This window comes from Lagopus leucura, unplaced genomic scaffold (genome assembly GCF_019238085.1).
Source record: "Lagopus leucura isolate 7727_CA_CO unplaced genomic scaffold, USGS_WTPT01 Super-Scaffold_100021, whole genome shotgun sequence".
NCBI lineage: Eukaryota > Metazoa > Chordata > Aves > Galliformes > Phasianidae > Lagopus > Lagopus leucura.
In genome coordinates, this window is record NW_024962274.1 from 12,284,508 (window position 1) to 12,300,529 (window position 16,022).

The 16,022-nt window shown below is 43.1% G+C and overlaps 1 protein-coding gene across 1 annotated transcript in view; it reads right to left on the minus strand.

Annotated features, from left to right (window-relative positions):
* Positions 1-16,022, minus strand: part of VPS8 (VPS8 subunit of CORVET complex) — a 62,753-nt gene that overhangs the window by 28,634 nt on the left and 18,097 nt on the right. The window contains 15 exon segments of the mRNA XM_042878437.1: positions 783-867; positions 1,947-2,029; positions 2,449-2,505; positions 4,001-4,120; positions 6,684-6,755; positions 7,351-7,470; positions 9,230-9,302; positions 10,317-10,359; positions 10,622-10,673; positions 11,335-11,424; positions 11,630-11,852; positions 12,360-12,406; positions 12,987-13,076; positions 13,958-14,004; positions 15,016-15,106. Of these exon segments, the coding sequence (XP_042734371.1) occupies positions 783-867; positions 1,947-2,029; positions 2,449-2,505; positions 4,001-4,120; positions 6,684-6,755; positions 7,351-7,470; positions 9,230-9,302; positions 10,317-10,359; positions 10,622-10,673; positions 11,335-11,424; positions 11,630-11,852; positions 12,360-12,406; positions 12,987-13,076; positions 13,958-14,004; positions 15,016-15,106 (1,293 nt within the window).

The following is a 16,022-nucleotide window of genomic DNA, read 5'->3' on the forward strand; positions in this document are numbered from 1 at the left end:
AAAATAAAAGCCAAGAGAAACAGAACAGAGAATGACACTAAACGTGTTAAAAAATAAGGTCAAAGTGTTCCTTTACCATTGTAGATGACTACCTCTGCTCACAAGGAAAAAGCACAGGACATCAACCCTCAGCTGAAAGTACAGGCAGAGAAAAGTTTGCTCTACCAGAGAGTGGTAGAGTTTTCCCAGTGAATGCCCAAATTCTTCTTTGATATTTGCCTCTCCCCCAGGTCCTCCTACACAGTGCTCAGCTCAGATACTCTGCTGCACCACATCTTTAGACCACCTCACTACCATAACCTCTCTCTACTGCTTCACCCACACAACCTTCAGCACATTCACATGGAGCTGGTGAGATCACATTTGCCAGACTCTGCCCAAAACTTCTGATGGTAGTAGGGAAAAGAATATCTGAAAAAACTGCAGTGGATTTGCAGTAATTAGACAACTAATAAGCAAAAAGAGGGGACTAATGACAAGAAAAGCATTGCCTTCAGCAGCTTTTGCAATAAATCACAATCAGCATTTGAGTTTTACGTATTGGCACTGACTAAAATTGAAAGGGAAACCAAAAGCTCTGAAGCTTAAAAAAAAAAAGAAGTCAACTCCTCTCCAACACACACACAAGTACAGAAGCCTTGACTATAAGAAAACTCAGCAGTACAGGAAGGTATGTTTTGAGACAGAACTACAAGACAGCAGGGCTGCTGTACCCACACACACTCCTGCCAGCAGGACAGGCTGCCAGCTATGGAGAAGAAAGGACAAGTTTACTCACTCACCTTTCTCACTGGATCACGCAGGTAGCAGTCAATGATTTTGTCGTAGCGAAGCTCTCGTTCATACATGAACTCACAAATCTGATAGCTGAAATGAGAAATCAGGTTTCACTGGCTCTGCTGTTCTTAGATCACCTTGCCTTTCTATAATGTAGCCAGCTCTAAGCTAGGCTAATGCACAACATTAATTTGAAGAAATACACTGAACATGACTCAGTAATGTGTTCCAACACCTTCTTAAGTTTCAGCTTTTAATAAACACCTTTAATATTTTGAGTCAGGAAGAGATGGGATGAAAACAGGTGCAACAGAAGCAAAAAGCATGAAGGTTCTGCTAAATAGCTTCATGCTTTAGCTCCAACAGAAATTGCAGAGCTGGTCTCTGGGGCTCCCACAAGCAAGGAAAAATAAAATTGATATTCAGTGATCCAACTGATTGTGGTTCTGATTTTCAGGTGCTAGCAATGCGTTTCTGAGTCCTATCAAGGCTGAAAAATATGATGTAGTCACTCCACTTGGACAAGAGAACAGGCAAGGCACGTCCTACCATTATCTACCCCTCTGGTTCTTCATAGTATGGTGAATTAACTCACATAATATCCAAACTGAAGGCTTGGATGAAGATGCTTTCCCTGGCTGACTCTGTTCAGGCATAAAAGACGCTTTCTGAAAGGGTAAAGCAGCTAAAGGAGATGGTGGTAATTTTCAGCCTTCCCAGACACTGAGTTTTGTCTCTCCTACTCAATTCTATAACAAGTACCGTGGGGGTGGCTCCAGACCCTTGCATGCTTTTAAAATCCACCTGTGGGCCTCACCCCGGCGAGTCATCTCCATCTGTCAGTGGTATTCAAACAGACAACTATAGGTTTGAGCACAGTCTGGGCTCTAGGATAGGAAGTGCCAAAACGTATCAAGCCCCAGAGTTTCATGCTGAAAGGTTCTCACAGGTCTAACAGAAAGCACTGATAAGATATGATGGAGCAAGCACACCCAGTGAGATTAGAAGAGAGACAGGGACAGATAAACGTGAACATATTAAATGAAGCATATGCGGACGCATAGGGAAAACAATCCTAAACAAAGCTGTGAAGGAGAAACAAGACGTGGAAGAAAAAAGGCTAGAGGAGTTTTAGAGATAGCATTTATATACTGCACCCAGCAACTTACAATTCAGCTTTTTCTGCCATTTGGATGAGACGGCTCTCTTCAAACTGCACTATCCCTCCTGCCTGCAGCAGTTCTAACAGGACCTGCAGACAGGAAGAGCAGTTATTTGCACTGCAGCTGAACTGAACAGCCAGCGCCATTCAAAAGTACATTGCTCCTGTTCCACTAAACTTTGTATTAGCACACAGCTTGTTTTACAATTTATTTGTAACTGATTGTCCCATTAGCTACGAAGGTTTTGCATTTATGCATTTACATAAAACTGTTCTGTCTTTGATCTTACTGCTGCCAAACCTCTCTTGAAGACAATGCTGGGGAAGAATCCTCTATCAGTCCTGCTCTGTACAGCCCTTCAGTTCATCACTCTTATACTAGCTAACTGCTTTGGCATACAACCTTCACTATGGCCATCAGCCAGCATCCATGCCCACCGAGGCCAAACTCTGCTCTACAGTCTGGACACATGTAGGGCTTACAGAAAAGTTTCCTTGAGGGCCATTACCTGCTGCCTCTCTGAATGCCGGGAGTCATCATCTGGACTGCAAAGAAATTCAAGGACCTGTGTGAAGATGTAGAAGTTAGCAAGAATTAGGTCTAGTTGCCATAGATGTTAGCCTGTGAATTTTTTCTGTAGCACAAGTATACTAACAAACACATGTCCTAAGCTTCAGAATGGTTTTGGGTGCACTCAAAGGAAGCAGCTAGCCAAACGATGCAGGTAATCTGCTGATCATCAAGATGCACAAGTGTCCAGCAGACTGTGAGCACCAACACTGGAAACAGCAAATCAGAACAGAATGGTACAATTTGAGTTTACAAGTATTCATCTGTGAGGTACTCTCTACTTGATCCTATAACTAAGGACACTTAAGATTGCTGAAGGACATCACAGGAGGGAAAATCATGACCATGCACCTGGATCTAGGGCCAGCCTTTGGTAATTCAGGGAATATAAAAAATTCAGGTGACCACATGGTTCTTCTCTGGACTATACACAAAACAGCTGCAACCACTACTCCAAGCCTTCTGAGCTCTCTCCTGGACTGTGCCATCTCTCCCAAAACCCAGGAAAATCACATAATTCATGCAATTAAAATGTACCAATACCCGAATCTATTCAAACTTCATAAACCTTTTGTCTGGTCTTAAATTATGATGAAGGGGCTTCGGGTTACAGCAGGGGAGGTTTGGATTAGATGTCAGGAAGAATTTCTTCATGGAAAGAGTGACATTGGAACAGGCTGCCCAGGGAAGTGGCAGAGTCACCACCCCTGGAGGCACTCAAGTGATGTAGTGCTCGGGGATGTGGTTCAGTGGTGGAATGGGTAGCATTCAATGACAGTTGACTCAATGATCTCATGGGCCTTTTCTAACCTAAATGATTCTGTTTTCTAAACCATTACTTATCAGTGTTCACATATCTGTATGCATCTGAAGCAAAATTACTGTAGCTATTAAAACCTCCTTCTCAGTCCAAACAATTTCTAATATAAACTTAATCTGTGCAAGCTTCAGTCATACATTGATGCCTTTCAGCTTGTTCCAAACACCAAAGAAGGATGGTGGCCAAAGAAACTAGAAACTGCCAGATAAAAACATATACAACCGCTCTATAAGTTCAGGAGTGTCATTTCAGTTGGTGCTCTTTATTTCCTCACACTGATAATCTTCCTATGTGGAACTAGTGACAACAGAGTCATAAAACAATTGCTGGGGCTTAAAACAAACAGATTAGCTGCTGTCCTTGCAGGGTTTGTTTTTTGACATGCTACTGACCACAGAAATCTGCCACCCCATGGAGAAGAGCGGAGGCTACACTAATTCCATCTCCTGCAACCTGACCTATTTCACACTCGCTTCCAGCAGCAGGCTGGAATACATAGCTTACTGTGCTTCAGTGGTCTCTATGACTCTGTTTCTTTGAAACTACAAAGTCCCAGCAGGATGCTACCTCTACCTGCTTTGTGATGCCCCAGAATTGCCTCAGTCTGCAGCACTAGGCGCACTTTCTGTGGGGTTGGATCCTCTTGAGAATTTTTTCTGCTATCACTTACCTGATCAAAAAGTGTTCTGTTCACAAACAGTGTGTTGTTGGGCTTGGCCAGCTGACGGGCAAGGAAAGTAAAGAGACAGCCAACTTGCGACGGGGTGAAGTCAGAATTCTCTACCATGACCTAAGAATAATTAAAGAGTAAAGAGAGAAACAGAAAAGCGATTGAATCTGCAGTTGCCTATAGGAAACTAATTACAACCCTGCAACAAGAAAGCACTGCACAGCCTCCTCCTGCCTGAGATACCCATACAGTCTCCTGCTGCTAGTCCAGACGAGAGCCCAACAAGCAATCTACCTTCCACAGTATCCAACTGCACGTGGCCTGAAGATACAGGTAGCGTCCTTGCTGAAACATCTCTTCCCCAATGCTGAAGAGGCTCAACCTCTTTGTCCAGCATTGAAGGGAAGAATTCTCTCATGCCCCTAAATTTTGGGGTGTGAAGGCGCTCCAAACAGCATTGAGGAAACTCACATCTACCTCCATTTCTTCAGTCTGTGCTAATCACTGCATGTGTGACTGAGCTTTGGGACAGAGAAATGTCACACAAAGAGAAAAGACAAAATAAATAATTATAGGAGAAAAAAATGCATTTGACTTTAAACCTCAGGCATTTACCACTTCAGCTGTGGTACGCAGAACTGATCAAATGACTCAATGACAAGTGTGGGCTTGGAGAAAATTGCCTTTTCTTACATTGAATTGTTAGTCAACCAATGTTTTGAGAAACTTGTGGCTGTGCTAACTCAGCTTGAAACTACAGAAAGCCTGGGTATCAAAACAGCTGCCACAAAAACAGTCTGAGACCAGCAGAGTGCTCATCACCTGTCTGGCATATGGGAAGGCATGACACTTGGTACCTCTCACCTGCAAAAGGAAAAGCCCCTCAAACACCAAGAGAAGGTGAAATGCCTCTCTTTGGAAAGTCTCCCCTCTAAGAGCAGGGCATTTAGCTGGAAGGAAATCCATCACCTGAACCACTCTGTCACTGACATCTGCAAGGTGCTCTAAACAAAGCCTACAGACAGCATTTCACACTTCATAACCTCATTCAGTGTATGCCTGGGACGTGCAGCTGCTTTCTCCAAGTGACTCAGAGTTGCAGATCCCATGAGATGCTAATGGTTACCTTACACAGATGGAGGCAGACAGTTTAGATACGTTAAGGAATTCAGTCCAGCTCTGTTTGAAACGCTATCACTTCTTTTTAATTTCAATTTTCTGCTTTAAAAAAAAATTCTGCTTTATATAGGAGCTTGGTAAGAATGACATCAGCTAACGGCACTAAAAATATGGTTGACCAGAAAAAAAAAAAAAAACAGGATTATTTTATTTGTTTTGGATTTGTTTTTCACAGGTTGGATCCTCACCAGTCCTTGGGAAGGTGAAACCACCAGAGCTCTGATATGGAAACCTCACCAAAGCTGCAGGCCAAACACCTGGGCATTTTGAAAGATGACATTTGATGCCTGATGTATCTGTGTTATCCAAATGATTCCTGAGTGCTTTCTTTGCCAATGACAAATGTTTTACATCAAAAGTCCTAAGATTTTTCAAGTCTTTATTCAGAAGGAGAGCAGATTCCAGACAAAGGGAGACTGAGTTCTTGTAACACCAAGGTGTTTGTCTGCAGGTGCATCTCATCCTGCAGCACTTCCCATCAACTGCCCTCCTTTGCCTCCCAAGAAGCAGCGCTGGGCTCTGCTGCAAGAGGACAAAACCCATCTGTGATGTGCCCAGCAGCACAGAGTACTTATAAACAACTTCTCATAGCCTGCATCATGCTGCAGAAACACATCCCACAGTAAGTCCAGAAGACAGCTGCAGTGTGCCACCTTCTGCTGACAGCAGCTACCAACACTAGCAGGGCTAACCTAGCACAGAGCTAACATCTCTATGGCAGCACCCAACTCAGCAGGGCTCACTGAAGGTCCCCCACAGAGGCATTTCTCAGGTCACCCAATGCAGCTCTGTCACTGAATTCACTCATTGCTGCCCTTGCTTTCATCTATCAACGATGACAGCAACAGGGAAACACTGCTTATGATATGTTTATACATAAACAGCTTCCAAGTGGAATTACTCATTATTAATGCTGACAGCTCTGAAGGGGAAACCAAATGGCATTTGGCAGCAATAGCTTTTAATGAGAACATTGTTAAGGAACACAGTCTGCAGATGACAAGTGATTTCTACAGCACCAGCCTGATAACTCTGACATTCCCCTTCTCTCCCATCTCCTAAAGATAGGCCTGTCATTCTGAACATGTTACATCCCAAACAGCACGCACAGACAAGGGAGCAGGGTTTTATCAGAAGAGCAGTGGCATCCTGCCAAGCACAAGGTTCCTGGGACAGCTTTTCTGCTCAGATAGAAGGAGGGAGTGGAATCAAATGAGAAGCAGATATAAATTAACTCAGCAGTGCAGAAAGGATCCTAACAACAGAACACAGCCCAGGTGTAATCACAGATAGGATGGAGCCCTCTCTGTCACATTTAATGTCATGTAGCTTCACTCTGAAACATACAACCAACAAGCCTTGGCCATGGTGAATCCATGCCCACTTCCTCAGTGGTGTCACCCCCTGTGGGACTGGAAAGCCCTCATCTACGTTACAGGCTTTATTGCACAGTTAAATATCATCAGTCAGACGTAAGCACAGGTTAATTTTTAGGCACACTCACTTTCAGAAGTATGTCCACAATGCGCTGTTGATATTCCACAGCTTGCTTGTCATTCTTAAAGTCTTCAAAAGTCTGCATGAGGTGAAAAACACTGACATCATCTTAGGAATGCTGTCCACTGGTAGCCCCAGAAATGTAAGCCATCATGAAGCAGCAGCCACATTGCAAAGCTGACAATGCTTTTAAGCCCATTATGTGCATAATACCTAAGCAGCAGGTTCCAAGACACAACTTGCCTTTTTGTAACTACTACAACAGTTCTTACACACTTAACCAAATTAACAGGCCCAAATAGAGAGAGGAAATTCAAGAAACTTAGAAAGAAAGTCAAACCTTTAATAATGGAGAAAGATGTCAGTACTACAGTGGAATTTAGAAATACATTACTCCTTTTTTATCTATGCTTAAGATGGCCTCTGCTTCCAGAGTGCTCACTATACAACATCAGATGTTCATCAACGTATACTTAAGGACATAAAGGACTATTATGATCTCCTCTGATACAGAATGCACATCAAAACTGTTCCTGCATCAAGCCAGTAGCTATTGGTTTAGCTACAACATAAACTTCTGTTTAACAGAATCTTGCAGATCATGCAACCACAGCACAGATAAGAAAAGAATGAGTGCTGTGCTGTGCTCCTGGAAGAAATCAGTGGTCTCTTACCAAAGCAAGAACATTAAGGAATTCCCGAGTGTCGAAGTGCAGCAAAGTACGAATGTGAGGGTAGACCTCCTCATCCACAGATCCCTCTGCTGAGTGCAACCGGATGAGAAACTCAAAGATCTGCAATGAAGATTCACACGTAGCAGGTTTCCTATGGATTTCAGATAAGTGATATTGCAAAGCACATTGGAAAGCAGCATCACCTCTTGCTTTGCACTTAAGCTTTAAAATACATTAGCAGTCCATCACTGTGCTTTTCCTGACGTTTGTTAGGAGGAGAAAAAAGCCCTTCCTTAGGCTCACCACCCAACTTACCAACCAACACCTAAAAATTAAGGCTCATTCTCGCAGACTGAATTGTCTGAAGTCAGATTAACTGCCTGCTCATGCTGGCAGCTCTCCTCAGCAGCTGTGCAACTGCTCCTTAAGCAGGGCACAGCTCCCTTCATCAGCAGTTCCTTTGGGAAGAGACAACCAGTGTGCCCCCTCACTTTGAGGGGCTGCAAAAACTGACACAAGTGTTGTCCAACTCCTTTGCTGACTTCCTAACTCAGAAAGTTGAGTATGCCTTTCAAAAATGAAAGTAACTGCCTTTATCTAGCCACTGATAGAGGTGTCCAGTCCTTTCCAAGGCAACAAACAGCAACAGCTCCAGCTGTCCCAGTCCTGCACTGGTCAAAGCTCCTAACAGATCTGCCTGCCAGCAGAAAGGCTGCAGAGTGGCCACATCTGTCATCATGTGTTAAGGTACACACCAGGATCCCACAAGGAACTGACAGGCAACATGCTTTCCAAGGACAGTAAAAATGCCCCCCCCCAGGTAATGTCTCATTTTCTCATTCATTCCTGTTCTGAGTTAACTTCCTTGATAGCATGGTGACAGAGAAGCCAGAAGGAATTAGCAGCTTGACTTTCAGAACTACAGCCTTCCCTGTATAACTTGGTCTCCTTGAACCTGGTACCTTCCTGCCAGCTAGGAACTATTAAGAAAACCATCTAATAAAAATAATGTAGCTAAAGTGCTGGATTTAAGAATTGAGACAGAAGATGTTACTTAAGTAAGACTCTTAGGAACACTGTCAGAGATTATAACAAGGAGACACTGATGGCTCCTCCCCAGTGTTACTGCTGCTGGTTATGCTTCTGCTTCTCAGACCTCCAGCCACTGTTGCTGTGCCAGGTCTAGAGAGTGTGCAGGAGACAATTAGATAAGGCCATGGGAGAGGGCAACAGCCCAGTGCTCCACTGACAAAAGGAAGCAGCATGGCTGGCAAACTGTGAGGAAAGGGTTTGCAGCAACCCAGAGCTACCACATACATACAGCTACAAGCCCTAGGTTAGCAACAAAAGCATCTACCTTTTCTGCTGTGCTGAAGAAAGGAAGTGCCAAAAAGAAAGCACTACCTCTTCTTAAAGCTCTGAAATTACAATGAAATACTATGTGCCAAAAAGAAAACTATTTTACTAGCAAAACTAACCAAGAATTAAGGAAAGATATTCTTATGAGCACAAAATGGTGATCAAAGGCATCTTCCACCTCAATAAACTCTTGGGGATCCAAAGGAGTTAAGCTTTGCCTTGGGCCAAGATTCAGGCACAGCTTAAAGAGAAAGAAATAGCTGGCTTGAAGGCTCTGATGGAAATAAGGAAAGGAGATTTACTTGGCAGTCACTATGCCAACTTTCACAGCATGCAACCTGCACATCTTGTCATACTTTTCGTACACATTAACTGTGATTCCAGCCAGGTGCACTCTGTGACAAAACCATTATCAGACATCAGATTAATAATTGCTTTCCATCAGAAACTCAGAAATAAGACACATGCTTTCTTTTCTAAATTCTCACGTGATAGAGTGCCCTTCCAGAAGGTTACTCACCTGATTTTTAACGAGAGGTACCAGATCTTCAGGAATATCACCCAATGGATACGCACGGCCTGCCAAGCAGCAGCTATAGGAAACAAAGGGAAAGGTTTGTGTGGGTTGGTTGGCTGTTTGCTTTTAAGTTAACTCTTAACATTAAACAGACTGAAGAAAACAATTTTCTGATGCTGTTTTCAGGATGCTCTTAAATTTATTTTGTGTATCATGAGAGCAAGTATTGCAGACAGGATGGCTGCAAATACACAAGATTTGCACGCACGAATTTCTATCCAAAGTCTGTCATAGCACAGCAGGAACACAACAGTGGTATCTCAGGATTTCCCCCCCCAAAAAAGCAATCTCTCTTGCATTTTTGGATGCAGCAATAATCCAGAATCAAAATTTCATGAACTCGGATAGATTCCAGAAAAGGGAACTCATTAATTAATCACTACTGGCCCATTTCAGAATGACTTCCAGCAAATCACAAGCAATACAGTAAGCACAGCTATCCCAAAGAGCTCAAATAAGGCTTCTCAGGCTACTGACTCCTTGCTCAAGGAGCACTGTCACACACAGGATGAAGGAGAAACCAAAAGACAAAGTCATAGTCATGGCTTACCAGCTCCAAGTATTTAACTTCACCCCACATATCCCCTCATATGACAGGACCCAGGTGGATGGCCTGGAGCTGCACCAGGGCAGGGTAAGGCTGGGGGTTAAGAAAAGGTTCTGCACATGAAGGTGATGGATGTGGCACAGGCTTCCCAGGGCAGTACTCATAGCCCTGAGCTGATGGAGCTCAAGAAGAGTTTGGATACCATTCTCAGACACAGGGCTTGGATTCTGGCTCCTGCCTGCAGCCAGGGATTGGACTTAATGACCCCTGAGGGTCTCAACCAACTTGGGATATTCCACGGCTCCATGATGTGCCACAAGCCATAGTGACTAAGGCAGCCATAGCAAGTAGTATGACTACTTCCTTGGTATTTTACATAATCCCTCAGACTCTGAAACAACACAGCATAAGATTTTGCAACTACAATTAATTAAAATCTGGTCCCACTAGGCAACAGCACACATTCTTTCTAAATGGCCTTACCTTATATACACGAGCAGCTTGTTGCCCATTACCACCTGCTCATCTACAAAACAAAAATCATTTGTCATCTTTTTTTCAGAAGACACAGAGATGCAACTGTTTTTTCCCAATTATTAGCAAAACACCTCATTTGACATGCACACAATTTTACACACTGTAAGTAGAGCAGCTTTACAGACACTGAACAGTACCAGAGCACTTTCCTCTTCTCAAGATCCTAATAGGGAGCGTATGCAAGTGACCTGTAATGTCTGAAACATCCAACCCCAGATCTAGAAACTCTTCCAGAAGCAATAATACTGTACCTGTGAGAGACTTCCCAGCATTCAGTGGAGGAGCAATGACTTTGAACAGCTTCTGTTCAAAAGACAAGAACAAGAGCAGTGTTCAAGCAGCTGGAAAGGCTCAGAGCAAAGATTCCACTTGATTTTAAAGCAGAGATCACTGGAACACTTTCCCCAGAAAAGTTGTTTTCTCACCAGGTCTTCTAATTAACAAGAACGAGGACACCAAGACATGGCAAAAGATGTCTATCCCAACTGATGTTATGACCAAAAACACCCTTCAGCCAATCAGATCTACCCCTAAACAAAAGGCCACACTTAAAAAAAAACAAAAAAACCAAAAAAACCAACAGCTTCAGTGGTCTCAGAAGTAACATTCAAATCGTAACAGACCAGGACATTTCCTGTTCCTCAGCTATCTGCCACCAGATCTCCTTAATTCATCATAGTATTCTCTTCTGCTTTTTTAAACACAATTTTCTCATTCTATCTTTGCAGAGCATTGCTTCCTCAGATACACTGACAATGAAAAATGTGTGTACTAAAGCACTGTAATTACAAATCACTTTTTAAGTGCGTGTAGTCAAATAACTGCATATTGTATATGATTTCTCCCTCTGAATGAAAAAGAACAGAACATATATATTGAATGAGAAGATTATGTATTAGCCTAAAATGCCATTTCTCACAAAGACTGCATGCTCAGCAAATAAACAAATGAGCATCACTCCTACCTCCATGGGACTGATGAAGTCATTCATTCCACTGTTGTAGACATAGATCATGGCATCATAGAGATGGTTTTCCCAGCACAGAAGGACCACCTGCAAGGACACAGAGCAGAGTCCTGTTACAAATTAGTGGCCAAAAGGCACCATTGGTTTGGACTAGATAATTTCTGTCTGTTGAAAGGCGACTCCCTGCCTTCCACAAGCTGCGCTGTACTGAAAAAAAGTCTGCATCAGTGATGAGGGGATGCTGTCATTTATTCAGAGGAACTCGGTGCAGTGTTCAGTCTGGAAGACAAACCTGTTGTATATCCAGGCTGGTGATATCCATATGCACAATGCAGGCTTCCATATTTTCCAACCTGTTCTTGTCTTGGAAGTGAAGGAGCAAGTCTTTCATCACTTGAGCTGTGATTCCCATCAGCTTATCACTTAAGATGTATGGCTCCAAGCACTCCAGAAAGATTCCTTTGGCTACAGAATTCTCACTCATCTTATCGTAGATCTGGTTAAATAATAGATCTCTAGGAATAAAGATGTGTTCAGTTATCAGACAAGATATTTAAATATTCCTATTTATCTACCACTTGAGAACTCCAAATTAAATACTATTTCTTCAGCTCAGCAGCTAAATGCCCCATTCACCTCCCATGCAGATGTGAGTCAGGGGCAACTACACGGAACAAATTAAGCCATGTGTGTTGCAACAAAAAAGCTGCTGTTGGAGGAGGAACGATGACAACACCAAAATGTAACAATCTTTGACGGAGGGAGAAAATTTTGTTAAGTGTGGGGGAAAATTTGAACCAAATCTTTCTTCCTCAGTACATCAGCAGAAACTTAACAGGAACGTTTGGGTACTGAATACACTGACCTCAGCACCAATCTTCAAACCTTCCTCTAAACCGTAACGTTCTACATCATGTCATAAAATGACTCCTCTGAACAATGTGATACTATAGCAGACAGCGCTCAGGACTGCATGGGGTGGTGGTCTGTCATGGGGCACAGATTTATAAACTCAGACTTACGTGCGCTGGAGCAAAAGGCAGTAATCAACTATGACAGGCACCACATCCTGGGGAAGGAACAAAAAGGCTGTGGTGACTGGCAAAGATCTTGCCAAACAGAACATCCTGCACAGCACAAAATGAAGCCTGGCCAATACAGTGGCACACTCACAGCTTTTCCACCAACCAGAGCTTGCTGGCAAACACAGTCACACGTGGACTTGCCACTTTCCCACTGATCACACAAGAATTTCCCAACAGGTCATGACTGTTACACAGGCAACTTCTGCAGCAATGCAGTATCAACATGGGTTGGTAGTGACAGGACAAGGGGGAATGGTGTTAAACTGAGACAGGGGAGGTTGAGGTTGGATATTAGGAGGAAGTTTTTCAGCCAGAGGGTGGTGAGGCACAGGCACAGGTTGCCCAAGGAGGCTGTGGATGCCCCATCCCTGCAGGCATTCAAGGCCAGGCTGGATGTGGCTCTGGGCAGCCTGGGCTGCTGGTTGGGGACCATGCACACAGAAGGGGGTTGGAACTGGATGAGCACTGTGCTCCTTTGCAACCCAGGCCATTCTGTGATTCTATGACAATTCTGATTATGAGTTTCCATATATCTATTCAAGGGAGTCCTCTGGAGCAACATACCTGAAAGTGCTGCTCCATAACCTGGATTTTTCCTTGGTCAGGGCATTTCTTCAAAGTCCGATCAGCATAATGAAGAAGGATCTCAACCATCTGGATTACAAGAAACAAGAAAATTCATTTCCATCCTACACTAGAGGCTGGCCTGGTAGCACATTTAATGGCCTGGCTAGGGGGCTGGCAGCATGACAAACCCTGTTGTTCCAGTTTGGGCATGAACTATAACGGGCAGAAAGGAAAAAAGGAAGAGGCTACAACTGGTACTCCCAACAAGGCTGTTTAGACAACTGCAGGAGATGGAACAGGAGTGGCCCAGGGGGGTTCTGAAGGCCTACAGTGACTGCACTGCCAGGCTGCCAGCAAATTTTGAGGCAGATGACTGCAGCACAAACTGAAGCACAGAACTCACTGCAGCCATGTTTCCACTCAGAGCTTAAGTTACAGTATCTTAAATAACAGAGCTTACTTATCTGAAAACACAACATGAACTAAGAATAAAGACGAATAACTACTGCAATAATTACGTATTTTAAACATCCTTCCTAGAAACACAATCTTGTGACAATAATCATAACATAATCAGTTAAAAATATATTCCATGTATACATGATCAAGATCTCTAACCAGGGAGTCAGAAAGTTACATACTGATGAATGCTCAACAGCTAAACAGCAGGAAACTGCAATTACCTCCAAAAAGGATTTCTGTCCCCTGTGAAGGGAACAGAGACTGGATTTTGAGATCTCAAGGCCAAGATAATGGTGTCACAATCTCCTTTCCTAATGCTGCAGATTTTATCCCCATCTTTACCTCTTCTAAAATCCTGCTCACAATCATAGCAAGACAGGCATGTGTATGCTTTCAAGAGTTAATTGAAATAACTTCTGGAGGAGAGATGCTACTCCTTCCAGGAACACAATTAACATCACATAAGTGCACATGAAAACCTAGTTAGGAAGAGATCAGTGACTCACTCTGTCTGCAATGACTGCTTTCCGCTTGCTCGTGTCCCCAGACAAGCCTAGAAAGAATGAAGGGGTTAGGGGAAACAAACAAACAAACAATGAGGTGCACTATAAATACCACAGCTTGAGATAGGGAGGTCAGAATATCTAGATACAGAGTCCTTACTCTCTTAATTTAAAGATTGCTCCAGCAATCCAGAATGACAAAACCAGATCCGAGTGCTGTCTGACAGAAGAAAACAAGTTTAACATCCAGAGAATAATTAACAGAAAACTGACACGGGGTGTATAGGAGGTCAATGGCTGGAGGATGCATTGATGTGAAGGAGCACACTGTAAGGACAAACAATTCTTAAATGCCAACTCAGAAGACAGTAATAATTTTCCAGAATTCAAAATCATTTGCTTAATTGCATTTTGCCAAGCATTAAACAAGATACATCCTCACATACTAGCAATTCACAGCAGGAGGATCTTATCCTTCAGAGTCATCTGTCAAAACCACCAAATGTTACTTGCTGAAAATTCAGTTTGCCCAATCCCAGTCAGACCATCCGAGCAGCAGCTTCTGACACAATGAACTTGTTCCTCACAATACATTGGCCTTTATAGGAAACATGGTGCCAAAAACCAACAGTACTTTCAGTCTGTTGTACAGACAGAGGAGGCCTCAATTAGAAGTACCTGCTTGACAGAGCTGAGGGAGCATCACCCTGCAGATTACCTACAGGTCACACATGACCATCAGAAATATTTTGCTGACTGGTTATTCAACAACTGGATCCATTTCCTTCATGAAAAGGCAGTAACAAGAGTCACAACACAGATCAGGTCTGACTTTCAGTTGACAAAAGGTGTCTCCTAAAGGTTTATGGACTCTAAAGAAGCCAAACCGATCCATATTGGTGGTGTTGTTTCTGTCGCACCCAAAGCAACGCATCCTCATTTCTCTCCTTCAATTACCTCTCAACTTTTTTTCCTACAACAGTGATGCCAGCACCAGCATATGCACAGGTTTAAAACTTTCCCTAGTGATTTCAGTTGGAAATATTCACACAAACACTTACCTACTACAGCCTTTGCTTTCCCTTCATAAAAGGACCAAGCAAGAGCCAGGGCATCAGTGAGACGCTCTTGTTTCAGAAGGTGATCAATTCTCTAAAATAATAAGTAACAATAGACCTTAGTGTTAGAGAAAAGACTATTTTCTCTCCTTCTTAAAGACCAGCAGCAGATCATGATGGCTGACAGCAAGGAAATAGGAAACATCTGAGGCTGACTATAACTGCAGTAAAGGGCAACATCTCAAAATTATCTCGGATGTACATTTTCTTCTGCACACTTGAAAAGGACAAAAAAGTCCACATCTATAACCCTCACCTCCACACCTGCTCCATGACAAGTCTTGAGTAAATCACCTACAACAAAGAGGCTTCCAGTACTATAGAAACCACGTGGTAATTTAAAATGAGTTTGACTCATGGCATGTACATTGGGATTGATTCTGGAATTCTAAGTACATGAGATCATGGCTCAAAGCAAGACTTCTCATTGGCAGAGGTGGCAGTGAACGGGTGGAGGGAAACCTAGGAGAATGATCCTGGTAACCAAAAGCAGCAACTGTATCATAACAGAGATAAACTGTTCATACTCTGCAGGCAAAAAATGGTGAAGGTCACTGCCAAGAGTAGAAATGTGTGACTGAAAAAAGACAACTATTTGAGTTGCTTGAGAAACAGCCTTGAAGTCCCCTTTTCAAAATGAGTTGGTAAACTAACTTGGCACAACCAGAATTTACTAATGAAGTTTGCTAATGACCACAAAGACAAAAAGCAATAGGATAATCCCTAAAGCCAGGTGAGAGAAGTACGATGCAATCCAATGGCACAAGTAGTCTACAACAGAAGTCAGAGTTCAGCTGTCAGCTACAAGCCACTGACATTATACAGCCAAAAAAAACCAGCAAAAGGCAACCCAAGGAGGTACAAGGCCTAACCTACCTGTCAGAGACAGACAAGAACAGATGCCACTGTGCATGGGATTGCAAGAGCCTACCCAGAGTCACATGGGACAA